Below are 21,992 nucleotides of genomic sequence, written 5' to 3'. Positions count from 1 at the left end.
TAAATCTATCAACGATGTTTCAGTCCTTTCCAAATACTTATCTCAGGGGTAGGTGACCTTCTGCCTCGCTCTCTTCTTGAAAGGCTACATTCTCTTCCTTTTCCTCCTAGTTTCCCCTATAGCCTGCCTGAGTATGGTTATTACCAGTTGGCCTACTCCCTTTCCATACTAGCCATCAGATCTTAAAACCAGATGAAGACAGTTTACCTCTCTTAGAATGTCTTCTATCAAATAGTACACTTACAGTAGTAAGGGTAGGCGAGAATGTGGGGAAATTGCAACCTTTGTACATTGCCCATGGGACTACAAAACTATGCAATCACCATTAATAACAGTATGGCCTAGGGCGCAGTGGCTGACATCCTAGCTACTTAAGGAGGTTGGGATATGAGGATCAAGGGTCAAAGCCAGCCCCGCAACAAAAGAACCTGAGACTCTTATCCCCAATTAACCTCTAGAATATGGGAAGTGGGGCTTGGTTCAACGGTAAGATGGTAGTCTTACCGGCAGCCTTGAGTTGAAGAGCTCAGGCACAGGCTGAGTTCAAGCCCCCATGACGCACAAATATAAATAAATAAATAAATAAATAAATAAATAAATAACATTATGGTGATCCCCTTTATTTAGCTTTGAAAAGGAAGAACATTCTGAAACATGTTGCAACATGGATGAACCTTAAAGATGTTATGCTAAATGAAACGAGCCATTTAACAAAAGGATAAATAGTCTAAGACTGCACTTATATAATTCGACTACTCTAAGTAGACAGGAAAGTAGAATGGGGGATGCCAAGAAGTGAGTAGAAAGAATGCGGCCTTAGAACCTAATGGGTGCTGAGAAAAATGAAAATATTTTGAAGAGGGTAGTGATAGCAGCAAAACAATGTAAGTTCCCATTCTCATCAGCACTCTGTTCCACCTTTCCTCTAGCTTCTAGCAGCTACCAATCTGATTTGTCTATTTTAGACATTTCATACATTGGAATCATACAATGTGACTTTTTCTTGTTTGGTTTGGACTCAGAATCTTATGCTCTACTACTTGAAATGCACCCTCAACTCACTCTTTGGCTTTATTTTTTCAAATGGAATATCACAAACATTTTTTCCCAGGCTGGGGAAACTTGAACCAAGGTTATCCTGATCTCAGATTTCTAACTTGTGGTAAATTTTACATATTTTCACCAGCTTACAATAAGGTACAAAGAAATCACACACATACACAGATGCGCGCACGCACACACACACACACACACACACCCTACTTATCAATATCTCTATAAAAACTAGACTTCAGCCAGGTATCTGTGGCTCACATCTGTAATGCTAGCTAAGGGAGCTAAGATCTGAGGATCTCGTTCTAAGCCAGCCTGGACAGGAAAATCTTCAAGACTCATCTCTAAGCACCAAGAAAACCTGAAGTGGAGCTATGGCTCAATTAGTAGGGCACTAGCCTTGAACACAAAGGGACGGTCTAAGCCCTCAGTTCAAAAGCTCCAATGCTGGCAAAAAAAAAAAAAAAAAAAGAAGGATCTGGAAAGAAATAAGACCTTATACAGTGTTGGTAGGAATGTAAACATGAGTAACTACTATGGAAATTAGTATGATGGTTCCTCCAAATGGAAACATCTATGTCTCCCTCCTACTACTTTAGCTTACGTCCAAAGGGCAATAAATCAAAATATCAGACACATGCACATCTATGTTTATTGTACTGTTCATAATAGCCAAATGAGAGAATCAGCTGAAATCAAAAAGATTAAAAATATTACACACATACACACACTCACTCCCTATGGAATATTACACAGTCGAAAATGAAATCATGTCATTTGCAGAAAAATGGATGCAAATGGAGAATATCAAACTGAGGCACACCAAGCTCAAAAAGCAAAATACTTCATGTTTTCACTCATATGTGAAGCTAGACCTAAGAGACAAAACATACAACTGGACGTGTGTACTTATACATATCCATTTACACGTCTATGTATACGTAGGTGTGTGTGTGTATGTGTGTGTGTCTGTGTGTGTGTGTGTGTGTATAAATACAGATCATGAATTTACCTAAGGGACTACTTAGAAGGATATGAGGAAAGGAAAAATAAAAATAGAGGGTGAATACAGTTGAGATTGTTAACAACTACAAAAATAGAGCGAGGAAATCTGTTAAAATTGTTTGGGGAGGGAGAAAAGGTGTGAAATTGATTGGAATTGGAATATACTGTAAATGTGTCAAAACGTTAACAATTAAATTTCCTTCTGTATAAAAAATAGAAGCCTCCCCCAAAAGACATGAAGGAAAAGAAAGAAGGGATATGAAATACACAAGATTTCACAAATCATACAACGCAGCATTACATTTGAGGAGGCTGTTGCCAGCCCAGATGATGAAGAGGGAGTGATGAAGAGGGAAACAGTGACATGAACCCACATAAAAGTTGGTTTAATATTCTGACTCATCACAAGCCTGTTCTTGGCAAAATTACATACTGAGCAAGAGAAAAAACAAAGCAGCTCAGCTTATCTTATAGAAGAATAGCTCCCCACAGATACAATATATTAGACTTCTAATAAAACTCTAAAATATAAAATACTGTTTCATTAGATGCCAAATCTAAATAATGCAAAAGTAACCATTAATGATCATGGATTTTAAGGTGATTATAAACTTATTTCTCAACAATTTGCTATCTAGGCACCATGCCTAGTGCTGAGAGACAAAGGTAAAGATGAAATTCTTGTCTTTATAGACTAAAACTATGTGAAAGTAAAGAGATGTTAAGAAGAGAAAGTAAGTTGGTCCATCATCTGCATCTGCCAGTGAGAACAGATACATTTAAACATTTAAATGTCTTCAATTCAATTTTTTTTATTTTAGCTTTTTTATGACAACTCAAGGCAATGCCTTAACTGGTACTAGAATATCTCATGGATTTCACTTAAAAAAAAAAAAAGTATACAGCCAGGTGCTGATAGCTCATGCCAGTATACTAGCTACTCAAGAAGCTGAGATCTGAAGATCACGGTTTGAAGCCAGCAGGCTGGGCAGGCAGGACCATGAGACTTCTGTTTTTTTTAAATGCCTGTCCTGGGGCTTGAACTCAGGGACTAGGCACTGATCTAGAGCTTTCTCAAGGCTAGAGCTCTACCATTTAAGCTACAGCATCAATTATAGCTTTTTTCTGTGTATGTGGTACCAAAGAATTGAACTCAGGGCTCCATGCATGCTAGGCAACCATTCTACCACTAGACAACATTCCCCTCCCACTATAACACTCTTCTCTCCATTTAAACACCTGTAATCCTACTCAGGAGGCTCAGATCTGAGGATCCCAGTTCAAAGCCACCATCCGGGTACTCAAATCTATGAGACTCTTATTTCTAATCACCAGAAAACCAGAAGTGGTGCTGTGGCTCAAGTGGTAGAGCACTAGTCTTGAGCTGAAGAGCTCAGAGAAAATGCCCAGGCCCAGAGTTCACATACCACTACAGACCAAAAATAAATAATTAATTAATTGCTCTTAAACTTGTCAACAGTGATTATTAAAACTTCTTTCACAAAAAAAAATCAAACACTCTTGCAGAAGTACTTGTACCTGCGAGTAACAAGATAAGCTTCTGTCAACCCACTGACTCACCAAACACAGGTGAAAATTATTTAACATAGTACATAAGAGACTGCCAATTTTGCATCTTATTTTAATACTAACAATCTATCATAAGAGGCAACAATGTAATCAAAAGAATTTCTACAAATGAAGATGGTAGGTAAATTTCTCCAAGTGGACTTTAAACAGATGATTATTACTGTATTTGTGTCAGACCTTGGGCTTGAACTCAGGGCCAGGGAGCTGCCTCTGAGTTTTGTTGCTCAAAGCTAGCACTCTGCACCAATTGGGCCACAGCTCTACTTTCATCTTTTTTGTTAGTTAATAGAACTGGGCTTACTTTAAACCAGTCAGTCCATCTCTGCCTTCTGATTATAGGCCTGAAATACTGGTGCCAGCCATGCATATCATTTTTTTAAAAAAATTAATTCTATACATTTTTTCTAATTCAAGGAAAAACAAGAACACATGAACATTTGATTCAAAGTCATTAATTTATAATAACTTTCATTAAATGTTGACTGTCAGCTTTATTTACAAAATATTTTCCAGAAGCAATTCAGTGGCAATGACTTGTAGATGTGATAATCATTTGTTTTGTTCAGAGTAGAAATAATATTTCTTAAAATATTACTTTCTGGAAAATGAAAAGCTGTTTGACAAGCAAGAATAGGCAGTCCCCAAGCGACGAACACATCGTGTATCATCTGCTGGCCTTCATGGAATGCCTTTCCAGACAGATTATCAATCTTAGGAACAAGAAAGCAGGTAACTCGGGGCTGGGAGTTTGGCATAGTGGTAGAGTGCCTGCCTAGCATGCAGGAAGATCTGGGTTCAAGATTCCTCAGTACCACATATATAGAAAAAAGCTGGAATCGGTGCCGCTCAAGTGGTAGAGCTCTAGCTTTGAGAAAGTCCAAGAACAGTGCTCAGGCCCTGAGGTCAAGCCCAGAACTGGCAAAAAAAGAAAAACAAAGAAAGAAAGCAGGTAACTGTAGATGCAATTCCTTAGGGCATCCCTTTCATTGATTGTTCAGTTTTAATAGCAGAGAAAAAGAAAGATATAGCAATGGAGATTTTGACCAATTAAGGTGAGAATAAAATGAGTGGATGACAAAAGAAAACTAATACATCTATCTACTGAGTTCCTAGCTACTATGAATGTATATATTTAATATAATTCAATTCCTCCCCAATCTAAGGTAAAAATTATTTTCCTCTTCTTTCAGTAGGCAAATTGAAGTTCATATAAGATAACTAACCCCAAGTCACACTTCTTACAGTCTCTTAACTAATAACAAAAGCCATTATGTTTTCAGAGTGGAATACAAATTTAAGTTGAAGTTCCCTCAAGTATGGGATGCTATATTAAGAAGTACTAGCTGGGCACAGCCTGTAATCCTAGCTACTCAGGAGGCTGAGATCTGAGGATCACAGTTCAAAGTCAGCAAGGGCACTAAAGACCATGAAATTCTTATCTCCAATTAACTACTAGAAAACCAGAAGTGGCACTGTGGCTCAAGGGGTAGGGGGTAGTCTTGCGCTAAAGACCTCAGGGTCAGCACCCAGGCCCAGAATTCAAGACACATGATCTTAAAAATAGTACTGCAATTCCTTCTAAAACATGCAGAACTGTCCAGACTGAAAAACAAAGCACCATTCTAGAATGGAGGCAAAAATATTTTTACAAAGACGAACAATTTGCACAGCATACCTACATGCAAGAGGTTGAAAAGCAAGATTTTACCACCTAAAATTTCTCTATTTTCAAAGCACTAGGGGTTATTTAGTACAGGCAATTTGCATTCATTCTTAATTTTGGTAAAATTTCTTTGACTGTGTTTCTACATAATAGATCTAAATATTGATTCTGTAACCATAACTTGCTAGCCCTGTAATGAAATAGCTTTGTAATTCCTTTATGTATCTTAGTTTGCCTCAATGAAAAGCAAAGACTGGTGTCTGGTTTGCAGTGTTAGTGCCCAGATGAAAAGAATCTACATAGCTGCAGAAAACAAGAGCAGAGCACAGCAAACAGAAAGACCCAAGCCTCTCTTTAAGCTGCAAGTGAGTGCTTCTATCACCCAGACTAATCCTGGTCTTTCAAATCTCCCATAGACACAAACGGGGAGTTCTACATTAAATGTGTGTAGTCACTACTATTATTCTGAACTTCTAAAACATTGTTATCTTCCCAACCATATCACAATAATTCCATCTGAGAAATTTCTCCTGAACAAGAGAAATACTGGATAAACATTGTTTTAGTTGAAGTCTCCAATGCATGTGGCTTAGAATGCCCCAACACTCTTCATAACTGCAGCCCTCCCAGACCCCACCACAAAAACCACCAGAGTAAAGTTTCCTTAAAACATACAACACATACACACACAAGACCAAGCCCCTGACTTGCACACGAACCTCAATTGGCTCCTAGTTGCCTACAGGTACTGGCATGCAGGCAGGGCTCTTTGATACCTTTCTACACCCACACAGATAACTGCATTTGCCACTCTTCAAACCCCTTTAGTTTCAGTTCAGTTCCACATTGAACTTCTAAGGCCCTTGTATGCAAAGCATACATTGCCAAATACACTCTTGAATGTTCTTAATGCTTTTAGCCTAATTCCTTCTTCAAAACTAGTTCAAGGATTATATCATCAAAATTCCCAAGATCCCTCCAAGTAAGGTAAGGTCCTCAATCTTTTATTTTTACATAGAATTCTCATTCAACATTTTCCAAAGACTGTAAATGCACTTCTGAATATGACAAACACATTTTGCCTTTGAAGCACTGGAAAGAAAACAAATAAAACATAATTTCTGGTAAGGAACAATGCTATGAAAACACACAAAGGGGACTTACTAACTTTAAATTAAAAAAAAAAAAAAAAAAAAGGAAAGGAAATCCCACCAAGGCACTGGTGGCTCATGCCTGTAATCCTAGCTACTAAGGAGGTTGAGATTTGAGAATTGAGATTCAAAGCCAGTCCAGGCAGGCAAGTCTATGGAACTCTTATTCTCATTTAACTACTAGAAAACTGAAAGTGGCTCTTGGGCTCAAAGTGGTACAGCACTAGCTTTGAGCAGAAAGAGCTCAGGGACAGTGTCCAGGCCCTAGTTGAGTTCAAGTCCCATGACTGACAAATAAAAAGGAAATCCTATCACAACATATTGAGGGTATTGTGCTAAGTGAAATAAGTCAATCACAGAAAAACTAGTACTATCTGAATCTACTTATATAAGGTTATGTAAAGTAATAGAACTCACCAAAAGAAAAAATAAAATGTAAGTAGGGTGAAGACTATTAACAGGTATACGTTTCAAATTTTTGCAAGAAAAACGTTTAAGATAATGTTCCATGACCACTTGAATATATTTAATACTACTAAATTGCATACTTAAAGAAGGCTCAGATGGTAAATTTTGTTTCTTTACCACAAATAACAAGAGAACTCACTATTCATAGTCAAAGGTAGCCTACTACGTGACATAATATTGAAGCAGAGTCTCAATAAAACATGCACATTCTTTAGCACTAGCTCATATGTAATATACACAGATAATTGCTAGTTTCCCTCTTACCCATCCATCATCAGTCTCTAAACGTCAGTGCTTCAAGGCCAGTCCTCAAAACCTCTTCTCTACTTACCCTCTAATTGCCTGGGTTGGAATGTAGTTTAAACCTTGCTTTCATTATTACTTCTTCAAAGAGCTTGTAAGATAATGTTTTCTTAAATCACCCATTCCCCATAAAATTAAAATACTACAAAATGCAACTATTGGGTAGTGTTGAATTTTATTTGTTTGTGTATTTATGTATTTGTCATGGGCTTGAACTCAGGGCCTGGGTGCTGTCCCCAAATTCTTCAGCTCAAGGCTAAGGAGCAACATCACCACTTCCAGTTTTCTGGTGGTTAATTAAAAGAGTCTTACGGACTTTTGTTCCAAGGCTGGCTTTGAACCATGATCCTCAGATCTCAGCCTCCTAAGTAGCTAGAATTACAGGCGTGAGCCACCAGCACCTTACTAGGGTTGAATTTTAGACTAAATTTTTTGCGGCATCTAAGATATGATTTATCCCTTTCTCAATTCACTTTTGCCTCAATTGAGAATACATGCTCTAATATCCACTTGGCTATTTAATATGTATCTTAAAAGAACATGTCTAAAACCAGCCTCTTAATCCTTCCTACCAAATGGTATTATGTTTAAAATCTTTCAATGCCTTCATTATTCTGCCAAAAAGTTATGAGTGAAATAAGGAGCTGGCCTCACCTCTTTCCTTTAGTTATCTCTACACAGGCTTCCCTGTCCAATATGTCAGCCCTGCTTCTTCCTACTGACATTAAGTGTTTCTTCCACTTAAAGAGGAGTTGACAAAGTATGGTCCACTGTCTATATTTTAAGTAAAGTTTTATTTAAACACAGAGCTACTCATTTGTTTACAAATTATCTATGGCTGCTTTCATAAGACAACAGCAGTTGAGGAGGTGCAATAGAGACCATATGAACAGTTAAGCCTTCAATACCAACGACCTGGACCTTTTCATAAAAGTCTGACAATTCCTAACTTAGAGCACACTTTCTTCCTCTTCCTTCTCCTCCTCCTCCTCTTCTTCTTCATGGACTTTCCTTGCCCAGGATGACTTCAGAACCAAGGTTCTCGGATCTCAGCATTCTGAGGGGCTAGGACTATTATAGGCATGAGCCACTTGTGCTTGTCTTGTTATTTTTCGATAAAATAAGTAGAGCAAATGACAGGAAATATAATCATTTCTCTAGATAATTTCCCTGATAATCTTCCAGATAATTTTAAAAAGTAAAAATCTTGTTAAATAGTCTCAGTACTTCTCTACAGATTGTTATTATTATTGTTATTATTATTATTATTACTACTACTACTACTCCCAGTCCTGGCACTTGAACTCAGGAACTCTCCTTGAGCTTTCTTAAGGCTAGCTACTCTACCACTTGAGCCACAGCACCATTTCTGGCTTTTTCTGTGTATGTGGTACCAAAGAATTGAACCCAGGGCTTTGTGCATGCTAGGCAAGCACTCTACCACTAGGCCACACACCCAGCCCTCTACAGATTATAATCACTATGAACTGGATGAATCTAGAAAGAAGTCTTGGCATTTCTGATCTTTGATCCTTAATGAATGTTTCAAATTCTTTTACTATTGACATGTTTTATACTTCAAATAAAGTTCAGAATAATGAAAAGCAAACCCAAGTTTCTTATTGCCTGCTACAAATGTCTAAATATCTATTTTAACTAGTATAATTCAATACGGAAATTGAGTACCACTGGTCAGTAAATTTATACATGACATTTTCTGTGTATGAATATGAATAAAAGCCTATTTTAACTATTACTGGTGATCCACTGCTACTCTATTTCATCAAAGAAAGCAGGCACCATAAGAAATAAATCTTGGGCTGGGAATGACTGCTTGCCTAGCAAGCATGAAACTCTGGGTTTGATTCCTCAGTACCACATAAAAAAAGGCAGAAGTGGCACTGTGGTTTAAGTGGTAGAGTGCTAGCCTTGAACAAAAGAAGCTCATGGATAATACCTAGGCCCTGAGTTCAAGCCCCAGGATGGGCAAAAAAATCCCCACGAAAATGTTAATAAAAACCATTAATATTAACAGTGATCTCAAGACAAGTTTTCATTTACAAAATAATTATGATTTCCCTCACTGTTAATAAGTCTTTTGAAAATTTCTAACACTGTTGTAGCGTTTAAATAAATTTTGCACTATCAACAATCATAAGACATTTTTAGCCTAAAATAAGATTTGGTTTCTAGAGCAATTTCTCTTTTCTGGGAAAAACATACATACATGCCTTAAGAAAAAGAAGTAATACAAAATAAAAAAGAAAATAAAAAAGAAGAAATAACATTTCATTAAAATTTACCAAGAGAATATCAAACGACAACTATTAAACATCCAGTAAGTTAACAAATACTAATTCTGCAGTACATTCCACAAAAGAAATATTAGTTTCCTGGCAATGAATAACACTACAGACCAAGTTACACCAGAAAAACTCATATACTACCCAAATGCTTCTGAGATCAAGCTCTTTCACAATTAACCTACAACTTTAAGGTCCCTAGTTGCTGAAATCAAATACTGTAATTCATTATACTTAGGGCAGAAGAAACCTACCAGGCTCATGGCTATAATAAGAGGACAATGTCTGATTTGTTCATCATATTTATTCCTAACACATACTTCAATGCCTAGCACACAATTAATTCACAGAAAAAAAAACTGAATGGCACATTTGATAAACATTAATTATATATGAATTATATGCCTGTTATTACTACTTGAATTTGATCTAAATCAGTATTATTTAAGGTAAATCTAGGGGTTTATTTTCCATTTAATTTTTTAAAAACACAGAAATCACCCTACTACCTTCTTAAAAACACGCAGAGATGTGAGCATATTAAAGTAGGCGAAAGACAAAAAAAATCAAATGAGTAGAATCCTTGAGTATGCAAATCGACTGCCTGAGAAATAACAAGAGCCCCACAATTATCAGCACCACTGCTCCAAGGAACACAGGTAACTTATTGTGTGAGAGAAGTGTATATTTGTATTCTGTCCCTCTGGCCCAAACAAAAACAAAACCTCTGAAGATAGCTCTTTTTCAAATACAGTCAGACTTTTGAGTCTTCAAAAGCTGGCAGATAATCCAAAGATTAATGAAAACATACAACGGAGTCATATATAAAAATGTGCTAAAAACAGCCAACAGGCAAAATGCTGGGAGATGCTGAAGAGTGAACATAAAAGGAGGACTTGAATCTGCTAAGTCCTGCTGAATCACATATCTCCTGAGACGGATTGGATAGTTAGAAATAGCTATAAGGTGCACGTAAACAGAAAATAATATATGATTTCTAGATTTTAAAAGAGTAACTTCCAATTATATGTTAGGAAGTAGTATGTTGTTGTCCTTATTTCAGTTAGATAAAGTCAATTAAATTTTTTTAATATTTAATTTTCCTCGGTAGCAAATTTTAAGTGATTCTGGAATAATTTCTAAAAGTTATGCTATAATTTAATCAAGTATTTGAGTTTTAATGGATAGATAAAACACTGTAGTTTATCTACCACCCTACCCAAGAACCATAGTCCTACTTCCCCATTTCACCCTGCTCAATAAACTGATTTTAATACTGTTGTTTTGGAATGGTAGGGCTAGAGCCTTCTGAACTAAAACATAGGGTGACTTTAAAAAGCATGTTAACTGGGGCTGGGAGTTTGGCCTAGTGATAGAGTGCTTGCCTAGCATGCACGAAGACCTGGGTTCGATTTCTCGGTACCACAAACATAGAAAAAAGCTGGAAGTGGTGCTGAGGCTCAAGTGGTAGAGTGCTATGCCTTGAGAAAGTCCAAGGACAGTGCTCAGACCCTGAGCCCAAGCCCAGGACTGGCACAAAAAAAAAAAAAAAAAAAAAAAGGCCATGTAACGGTTGGTCATGGTAGCTCACACCTGTAATCCTAGCTACTCAGGAGGCTGAGATCTGAGGATCAAGGTTCAAAGCCAGCCCAGGCACTACAAAGCCTGTGAGACTCATCTCCAATTAATTACCAGAAAACTGGAAGTGGCACTGTGGCTCAAGGGGTAGAATGGTAGCCTTGAGCTGAAGAGCTCAGGGACAACGCCCAGGCCCAAAGTTTGTGTCCCATGACTGCCCCCCCCCAGTCATCTCTCCATATAATCAATTATTATCATAAGCAGAAGCATTAAGGATACATATAAAAAGGAATAGTACTGATTTTAAAGGCAACTGAGAAGACACAGATATGGAAATATGCTGTAAGCATAACTAAAATGCCATTACTCTCTCCTTGTATAGAACCCAAAGGGAGAATGTAGGAGTGTAGGAATGTAGAAGGTAGGAAGATGGTGCTTAAACTAACTTGGAAGGTGAATTAAAGAGACCACAAGGCAGATGAGAACCTAAGAAGTGGGGAAAGGTGAGGAAGCAGACCACATCTAACCTGCAGGGCAGAGCACAGGACAGGAAGGCAGTAGGTAAAACCAGACAAGTTAAGTCTAAAGGCCCTGGAACAGCAACTTTTTAGATGAGAAGAGGACCCATCAAACTGATTTCAGACCAAGTGATCCCAAGGTTAATACATTTAAAGACTATTCTGATGTCACTCTGAGTTATAGACACAGAAAAGGAACAGAAAAGGGGCAGGATAGGTATTTAGATCTAGAACAAGTTTTTCCAATAAAAAAAAAAAGGAGAAACAGGTGTTTGACCTAGTGGTAGAATGCTTGCCTAGCATGCACAAAGACCTGGGTTTGATTCCTCAGTACCACATACATAGAAAAAAGCCAGAAGTGGTGCTGTGGCTCAAGTGGTAAAGCTCTAGCCTTGAGAGATTCCAACGACAGTGCTCAGGCCCTGAGATCAAGCCTCAGTATTGGCAAAAAAAAAAAAAAAAAAAGGAAGGAGTCCAAAATAACTACGACAGTTCGCAGTACGGAATAACTTCTTTATTTCTGAGAAGCCAAGATCACTACTAAAATGCCTCACTATTGATTTCCAAGTACAGGTTTATAATACAATTTTCAAACAAAACATAGTGAGGAAAAGACAAAAAATGACAAAAAAGTAATATATTTATTAAAAGTTGGCACACTCAGCAGAAACCAAAAAGTCTTGGTTACAAAATGTCTGACCAGGATGACTATCTGAAATAGACTGATTTTCACAAACCATTCTGGACACTGAGTGATAAGGTAGTATCACAGTTTATTAAGTTATTGCTTTATAAAACATTCCTACTATAAACTTAAGTAGAAGCATGTTAAATAATACCAGCCTATACAAGTAACTAGATATATACCAAAGATATATACGAACTGCATGCTGGAATAAGAAAGCTCACTAGATAGGGGCAGAAGACTGGGTAAGCACCCTAAGATCTACTTAACCCTAAGAAAATCAAGTCTTCAGTCCCAAGAAAGGGTCACAGATATCTGCATCATGACCCTACATCTCTAAAGGTTACCACAATAAATTTTTGGCTTTCTCATATTAGTTCTTTTGTTCTGGATAAATAGAAGCCATCAAATCTATAATTACATACTCTAGTAACTAGCTTAAATCTATTTTACATAGATTCATACAGCCTGTACACATACACACACAAAAACAAAAAACAGAGAAACAAACCCATTAGGCATCAACAGTGGGAGGTAAGTTTCTCATGGTTGGAGACATAGGAACCCATAAGCATAACATAAAAAACACTTTAACTCAGAATGGACATTAGATAAGTAATAATATCACCTCCTAACAAGTGCCAAAATTTTTTTATGATTCAACTATTACTGAAAAAATGTGACACTACTCAACAGTAAAAACCTTCTCATAATAATGAGAAATGCAAGCTTAAAATTAGATCCAAACAGTGCAAGAGCTAGGACTCAATATTTGTATACCCAATGATATGGACATGGTACAGGAAATATAAACACAACTACATAGACATAAAAACTTATGACTCTATAAACATAATATCTTATTACATTGATTAATACGTATCTATGACATACAAACCCTTAGCCTAATTTTGATTATGTTCTAAAAATTAAGGGAATATAGATTCCCTTCTTGAATACTTGTTTGTTAAACACATCATTTGAAATATGTTAATAAATTCTTTAATAAAAAAATACACATAAAAAAACCTTAAGACTCCCTAAACATAAATGAGGTAAAAAAAATCAAAATATTCCTTTGAAAATGAAACATAACTTTGTATTATTTGCAATTTCTCATTATCTGAATTCTCCAGGTATTTGAGCTTATTCATGCTTTCAATACCTTCCCTTCATTTAAAAACAAAACAAAACAAAAACCCAACTACAATCTTGTTAAAACGTATTACACATTCCCAACTCTTCTTAAGCAGAGCATGCAGGAACATTTTCTTGGCTACGTCATCAATGTAAACAGTTGTACTCTAAGACCCATGATGTACAAGCTGCTGTTACTGCTAGAATCCCCCTGTACATACTGCTAGCCTGCTTTCATAGTATTGTGGGGCCCTGCCATATCACTTCCCACCTCTGTCCAAGTGCTAATCACTTTCATTTTTAACTATCACAAAACCCTTCTAATGTAATGGGAAATCTTTTAGGAAAACTTAATTAACTGTGCTTAAAAGTAAAGTTTAGAGCCAGGAGCCTAGCCTAGTGATAGAAAGCTCACCTACCATGCACAAAGCCCTGGGTTCAATTCCTTGGTACCACATACTCAAAAAAAAGTTGGAAGTGGCTCAAGTGGCAGAGCACTAGCTTTGAGCAAAAAGTGTCCAAGGACAATGCCCAGGCCCTGAGTTCAAGCCCCAAGACTGGCAACAAACAAACAAACAAAGAAAGAAATAGCTAGGGCACAATGGCTCACGCCTGTAATCCAAGCTACTCAGGAGTGAGTTCTAAGGATCATAGTTCAAAGCCAGCCCTAGCACTAAAGTCCTTGAGATTCTTATCTCCAATTAACCCCTAGAAAAACAGAAGTGGCTTTGACTCAAGGGGTAGGTCAGCAGCCTTGAGCTGAAGAGCTCAGGGACAGTGCCAGAGTTCAAGCCCATGACTGACAAAATAAATAAATAAGTAAATAAAGTTTAAGCATAGTGATACCTATGAGCTTTAAGAGATATAAAGAGGTGCTGGGCACAGTGGCTCACACCTGTAATCTTAGCTACTCAAGAGGTTGAGATCTGAGGATCAAGGTTCAAAAGCCAGCCCAGGCACAAAAGGACGTGAAACTCTTATCTCCAGTTATCCCCCAGAAAAAGTGGGGCATGGCTCAAGGGTAGGATGATAGCCTTGAGCTGAAGAGCTCAGGGACAGTGCCAAAGCCGAGTTCAAACTCCATGACCCCCCCCCATAAAAAAGGAATATAAAGATGTTTTGAAATATTTTAGTCTGATATATTTATGTGTTAATTTCCTCACTCTAGTGTTCCAAGTATGAAAATTTTCCTAGAACACTTAAACTTTAGATTTTAAAGACACTTCTAGATCTTTTCTACTTTATCAAAATTAAAAGATGTTCACCGTTACACTGATTCAAAAGAATGGTACATGACATTTGTGAGGCAAGCATAAATTATGCTTGCACATAATTGTATTTTTCTGTTGAAGTTAGAACCATTTCTCAAATTCTTTTTTTTTTTTTTTGCCAGTCCTGGGCTTGAGCTCAGAGCCTGAGCACTGTCCTTGGACTTTCTCAAGGCTAGCACTCTACCACTTGAGCCTCAGCACCACTTCTGGCTTTTTGCTATGTATGTGGGGTACCAAGGATGCTAGGCAAGCACTTTACCACTAGGCCAAACTCCCGGCCCCCATTTTCTCAAATTCTTAAACCATTATATTTACTTTTCTAATATGGAAATGTTTCAAATTTTAAGCTAATGACAGTATGCTCTATAACCTGTCATAATCCATGTGATTTCACTATAAGAACGTACTCAAAAAACACAATAAATTACACTTATTCTAAAAGCAAATGACCAACTAGTTAGAGTAAAACTACAACTCTAGGTTGAATTCACAAATGCTTATTCTCAAAGGAGATACATATACTCATAAGAGGAAAATTTTTACTAAAAAACTAGGCTTTTCTGATTCGTCTTTTAGATTTCCTATTTTTGTTTCCTTTGCTTTCAATTTATTTGAGAAATTCATTTAATTTTTTTTTTTGAGGGGGCGCTGTGGATTGTTGTGATGCTTGAACTCTGGGCCTGGGAGCTGTCCCTTGAACTTTACTGATCAAAACTAGTGCTATTCCACTTTAAGCCACAGCTCCACTTTCAGTTTTCTAGTGGTTAATTGGAGATAGGAATCTCACGGGCTCTCCTGCTCAGGCTGACACTGAACTGCATTCAGATCTTAGCCTCCTGAGTAGCCATAATTACACGTGCGAGCCACCAGTGTCCAGCTTAATTTTATTTTTCACTCAAACTTTTAAAAATTTTAGTCAGTCATTTTAAACTCCAGGTCACTAATAGCTAGAATTTACTCATTTGATATTAATTTATGATCAAAACGTAATTAGGATCAGTGCTTGCTTACTAGATTTTTGGCTGATGGCTGACCTTTCTGCATACAGAAGTAAATTTTGCCTTACTAAGAGGGGGGAAAAAAAGAGAATTTAGGAAAAAAAGAAAATGAATTAGAACATAAACCTCATTTATATCCTAACACTCCCAAAGAGGAGGGAGAAGTCGAAATGGGTTAAAGAACTACAAGTAAATGTGATTTTAATTTTTATAGGATTCATATATTTTAGGATTAACAACAACAACAACAATAATAAACTAAACCACTCCCCTCCCCTCTACATACACACAAAGAAATCTTGCAAATACTTTTGGAAAAATACTTCCTTCCAGAAGAATTGTCCTCATTGAAATAGGAACAAAACAAGTCCACAATATTTATAAGATCATATATTAAATGCTACTTCTGAAAATACCAACAGAACTATGGAGCTAAGAAAGGGATTTCCTTAGTTAATGTGAAATTCCTGGCAAAGAAATTCATGTTAATGTTTTCTAAAGACCAAACAAACTGTACAACATGCCCAGAATGCATGGTTCAGATTTTATTGCTCTCCCAGGCAGGATGGGAAGGACCAACTCTAGAGCTCTGTCAAGAGCAGAACCAGGGTCCAGCAATCAGTACTGGCCAGAGGGCTTTAGGGTTCCTATCAGCTACAAGGAATAATGAGTTCTAACAGTGGAGAATTAAAGATCAGAAGAAGATCAGAGCTGGTGTCTCATGTCTGTAACCCTACCTACTCAGAAGGTGGAGATCTGAGGACAGCAGTTCAAAGCCAGCTTGGGCAGCAGTCTATGAAACGCTTCTTTCCAATTAACCCCCAAAAAGCTAGAAGTAGAGCTATAGCTCATGTGGTAGAGTGCTAACCTTGACCAGAAAAACTCAGCAACAGTGTCCAGGCCTTAATTTCAAGCCCTAGAACCAGCCAAATAAAAAGATTAGGAGAGGGGCTGGGAATGTGGCTTAGTGAGTGGTACAGTGCTTGCCTAGCATGAAGTCCTGGGCTCAATTCCTCAGTAGTAGCATATAAACAGAAAAAGCCAGAAATGGTGCTGTGGCTCGAGTGCTAGCCCTGAGCAAAAAGGAGCTTAGAAACAGTGCTCAGAGGCCCGAGTTTAAACCCCAGGATTGAAAAAAAAAAAAGATTAGAAACAATTTGCCACAGTTGTGAGAACTCATGCTCTGTAATGACAGAACTGAATCCAACCTGCCATGGAATAGTTTTGAAGTAATGTTCTTCAAAATCAAAACCTGGGAGCTTCTCAGAGACTCTTTCAGCCTCACCTGGGGAACCAAGCACTACATGTAAACAACAGACTCAACTATCCTAGTAAGAATCCAACACAATTTTCCTACAAAGTGTACCTTCCTTTATCCAGCTATTGAAAGTTAGCTTTCTATGCAGTTATGTGTTTTCATCTGGGACTCTACTTGCAATTTCCTTATTACTCCTGCAATAGAAGCTAACTTTATTTTTCAATTTTTAAACAAAATCAGTTATAGCAAGGCCCCAAATTACTAAACTGATTCTAGCCACATGACCTTGGGAAGTCACTCACTTCTTGTGAAATGAGAGCCCTGGACTAGCCCCACTTGAACATAATAAACTCTGTTCTGTGTGTGCCACTCTACTACCTGCCCCTGGGATATGGATGCTTACTGAGTGAGGGAATGTTCCTGTCCCCAAGAAATTAATAAAATAAACTTTTTTCTGTTTTCTTTCTTCCTTTTCTTTCCCCTTCCTTTCTTTCCTTTCTTTTTCAGTGCTAAGATCAAACACAGAGCCTTCTGCATGCTAGGTACTTGATCTATGATAAGTTACTTCCCCAGACCTCATTTTTCTTCTTACATTTTATTCCATATAGTTTCAGATACATTTTGAACACTTACAATTGAGTTTTTCCTATGCAGAAAATATAAATGTAATTTAAGTTCTACATTCAATTTTTAGAAATAAAAAGGGTGAATTATGCACTAGTTCACAATGGCCCTCTCTTCTTTCCCTAAAATCCATTTCAGCTTGTGTTCCTTTTTCCTCTGAAATGGAAACAGCTGGCAGGAAGAAACAGCCCTGTGCCCAACAGTGAGAGGCCTGAGTTTGAACACCATCCTCTGCAGAGAGAAGCCATTTCATCTCTGGGGCCTGGAAAATTGTGTCTGTACAACTAAATTTCTAAAGTGTTCTGCTTTTAATATATCTAATCTTCCTTTCATTCAGTCTCATTTTCCAAGTTACTCCTTGATTTAGTGCTTGAAACATCATTCCCAGACTTGCAGTATAATCTCAAAATCTGTCTCTTTTCTGCTCTTATTTTCCCTTGTTAGCCATCTCCACCAAGTGAAATCAACTTATAAGTTATAAGTGGAACAGAACACACTGGCTTTTGATATCAGAGACCTGAATTCAAATTTATAGTTTGCTACTAACTAATCATATCCAACCAAACTTTAAAATTGTGATATGACTCTCACTGACAACAAAATGTATAAAGTCTTGAATACAGAGCCTGACACCTTGTATGCATTCAATGGTTTCAGTTCTCTACAACTTATAGTAAGGATGTATAAGCCTCATGGATGGCATGCATGGAAAACTTTAGGTATCTGTATGCCAGGTTAGAGTTAGCCTACATGCCTCATGATATGCCTCATGGGTAAAACAGACCCAATCATCTACTCTCTTGAGTTTTCAAAAGTAAAAAGTGCAGGTGCCCCCACGTCAAACCCACAAGTCAGAGGAAATGAAAGACTTGACACAGCTTCAAAGAGATAAATTCTTTAGTTACCTGAAAAAAAAAAAGGCTGTCTGCCACGAGCCTCACAAGAAGGTACTCAGAATTCTTCATAGTTAAATGTACAGGAAGAAGGCTAATGCTACTAACACCACATAGTACATTTTACTTTTGAGTTTCATTTATAGGAACTAAGTGTGACAGAGAATAAAACTTTCTTATATAATAAGGATACACTGAGCTTTGTACACATACACCAGCACCTTCAGAAAAAAGCAGCAGCTCTCTTCTTAATTTCAAAACTGGGTCAAAACTGGCAAGAACAGGGGAGGCATAATCAGGACTGACAAAAACAGGTTCATTTGTTAAAGTTCATTTTTTAAGTATAGTTAATGCTGCAAAGATTTTTTTGATGATTCTCAAACTATGAATAAGCTTTTTCTTCCACATACTAGTCAATGATACAAATTAGTTAATGGATATTAGAGGCTAATCTAACCAAGTGTGTTGATAGCCCGGAAACCAAAGAAATCTTGTGCAGAAACCCAAGGTTTGTTTTTTGTTTTTTTTTGTAAGTGTCACTTTCTTTCCTAAACTCCTTCAGCGTAAGCAACCCCTACGAAAACATAGTTATAGGACATAACACTGCTTAGGAAACTCTTCCAAGCTTAGCCTCATTTGTCTAAAAACACAAACCCACTAATTTGAAATCTTCTATGGTTAGGCTAGGTTGCTCTCCTAAAATGCATTTTTCAGTAAATATGAACAGAATTTCTGCCACAAGCTGTCATTTTCTGCAAAGGAATCAATCACAAGCACTGTTGTTTTTGGTTAATCTTTTCCCCTCATTTTAATGTCAGCCTGTCTTCTTCCCGCGTTACCTGCTCACACCCCAAACTAAAGAAACCTGGTTTCTCCACTTAGACTTGAGATATCTGATGAAAGCCAGCAGCCCCTAAACAGACTCCTACATGGGCCCATTATCCACCCCCTCCAAGCTTAACTTCACCTTCAGAGTTGCCTTGTCACCTTCAGAGTTGCCACAATCGCAATCCACAGGCTAACTTCCTTTCCTTTCCATGACCAGCTCTCCCCTCACTCAGCCTCGGTCCTACCTGTATTCTCCAGTTCCAGTGCTCATCACAGCCATCCCTCCTCAGCTCCTATTCTGCACAGGCCTCCTACCTACCTGTACCTCTGCGCAATCACTTAATACCCAGTACATGCCACAATATCTGACCTTGGCAAAGCTTTAGGCCTCCAACCCAGACTCTTATTAAGGGTGTGTCTCCCCTTCCACCTTACATCAATTCCTATCATTCCAGACCCTGCCCAAGTTACTCTTCAGTTTAGATTCTAGCTCAGTACGTCCCTTCCATACCCTGGGCCCCAAACTCAAACCCCATTCCTAACGCCAACAGTTCTCTCCTTGCCTAAAAAAAAAAAAAAAAAAAAGAAAAGGCCTCTTACTAGTTTGGCTGGACCAACCCACTTTCTCCCTGACTGAACTGCTGCCTTCCTTCCCTCCCCAGTCGTCGCTGCAGCCTGGGGGTCAAGAGATGTGCGACCTTACCTGGTCACCTAGGGGCCCATTCGTCGCGCCGGATACGCGTGCCCTCCTCAGGTGCCCCTCTGGCATGGTGGATGCTGGCTCCAGACCCTCCACCCTGCCCAGGAAGACCCCTGCCCACGGCATCCCCGTGCTAGACTGAAAAGTGGGGGCACCTCTCCGCACCCCGAGCCCCCCAGTTCCATTCAGTTCCCTTCCAAAGATCCTCCGTGCACTTGACCCCAGCCGGCTGACCTCTGCCGCTGCCCAGAGCCGGCCTTCTCTCCTCCCACACCCCCATTACATGCACAGTTCCCTCCCCCCGGCCCCCTCCACGGCCCGGTTGGGGTGTGTCCCCTCCCCGCGGGACACTGCGCGGGGATCGGGGTGACCCTGCTCACCTCCGCGTCCACCACCTCGTGGTAGGCAGGTGGGGGATCGAACCCGCAGCCGCCTCCCGTGCTTCCGCCGCGGGAAGGGCCGCCTCCATCCCCGCTACCGTCGCCCCGCGGGCCGCCCCCGGGCCCCGGGCTGGGTCCGCCGCCGCTGTCCATGGGCTCGTAGCCCCCGTAGTCGAGGCCCGGCCGTTCGTTGGTGAGCAGCGCCACAGCCTCGTTGATGTCGTTCTTGGCCAGGCGCAGGGCCTTGCGGATGGTGGCAGGGTCCGAGAAGCCCATGCACAGCAGCGTGGTCATGTGCTGCTCCTCCTCCGATTCCATGGCTGGCGCCTCTGGGCCGCGCCGGCCGGCGACCGGCAGCGAAGCGGTGGCGGGTGCCGGGCCTCGCGCCGCGGCCTGGGCGCCGGCCCCGTGGCCGAGCGGTCTGCTGCGTCCGTGTCCCGCGGGCTCCGCGGCCGCCGGGCCAGGGTGGGTACGGACGTGGGCGTCCGGAGCCGAGCCGGGACCAGGAGCCGTTCAGGCGCGGCCGCCCGGCCCAGCCCTGCGCGCCGCCATGTTGGCCTCTCCTCCTCCCGCGCGGGGCCGCGCCTCCGTTCCCGGAAGCCGCGGCGTGGGGCCGTTCCCGGGCGCCGAAGGCCGGCGGGAGGGAATGGGGGGCGGGGGGAGGCCGCTGGGCTGGGAGTCGCCGGTGGAGGCGCTAGGAGCGGGGCGGGGCGTGTCAGAGGTGAAAGGGCAGCCGCGCCGCCGGGGCCCCAGGAGAGGCTGGGTCGTCCGTCCGTCAGTGCGCCCGTGCGCGCCGCGCCCGCCCTGCGCTCAGGCAACAGGTTCCCCCGGGACGGGCGGGGCTCGAGCGGCGCCGCGGAAGCCTGCGGGACCCGCTCCCGAAGCGGAGCAGCCTGGGTCGCGCCTGCATCTTGGGGGACCCCGGCTCCGCCCTCAGAGCGCCCCGCAGTCCTGAGGCGGAAAGTCGTCCGCGCCGACTCGAGGCGCAGTGCGCGGCCCACCGGCCTCCCGGACCTGACCGCCCCACCTGGCCGAACTTGACCTGACTTAGGCCCGAGTGCATGCGCGTCACGGCCCCACGCCGAAATCCCGGTACCCGCGCGTGCAGAGCCGCCAAGAGTGCGCCTTCCAGAACCTTCTGGCTCGGCTCGCGCGCCGGCTGACCCCCACCCGGCCCAGGCTCGGGAGGTCCTTCCTCCTTGGGGAGCATCCCATCCCCGATTTCCCACCCCTGCTTTCCAGCGCTCTTTCCTTCCAGCCCAGCTTTGATCTTTTGGGCCCATTCCATGGTCCTCTTTTAAAGAAATTCCGTTTCTTCCAGTTCAAGCTTCTAGGTTCTCCCCCAACTCCGGACTTTTTTTTTTTTTTTTGCCTTCTATCGAAGCATACTTAACTAATATAGTACATTTCTTAATGTCTTCATCCTGCTGTATTTTGGAACCTTGAGGACTTTCCTCTGCATTCTGTTTGCCTCTTTCTCCCTGTGCCCCAAGGACCTTTCTTCTGGTGTAATAACTTGCCCTCCGCATGTATAAGCACCAACGATTTGATTTACAGGCTGAGTTTATTATGTTTACACTTAAATG

At 40.5% G+C, this 21,992-nt stretch overlaps 1 protein-coding gene across 2 annotated transcripts in view; it reads right to left on the bottom strand.

Annotated features, from left to right (window-relative positions):
• Usp24 (ubiquitin specific peptidase 24) overlaps positions 1-20,980 on the bottom strand; it is a 127,302-nt gene extending 106,322 nt beyond the window's left edge. For both annotated transcript variants that reach the window (XM_090334752.1, XM_090334753.1), the window contains exon 1: positions 20,407-20,980. In XM_090334752.1, the coding sequence (XP_090190878.1) occupies positions 20,407-20,724 (318 nt within the window). In that variant the 5' untranslated portion in view covers positions 20,725-20,980. The remainder of the gene's footprint in view (positions 1-20,406) is intronic.
• Between the last annotated feature and the right edge of the window lie 1,012 nt (positions 20,981-21,992).

The sequence above is a fragment of the Megascapheus bottae genome, chromosome 6 (genome assembly GCF_031878675.1).
Source record: "Megascapheus bottae isolate mThoBot1 chromosome 6, mThoBot2.hap1, whole genome shotgun sequence".
In the NCBI taxonomy this organism is placed as follows: domain Eukaryota; kingdom Metazoa; phylum Chordata; class Mammalia; order Rodentia; family Geomyidae; genus Megascapheus; species Megascapheus bottae.
The sequence above is the reverse complement of the archived record's forward strand: the minus strand, read 5'-3'. Positions and strand labels throughout refer to the sequence as shown.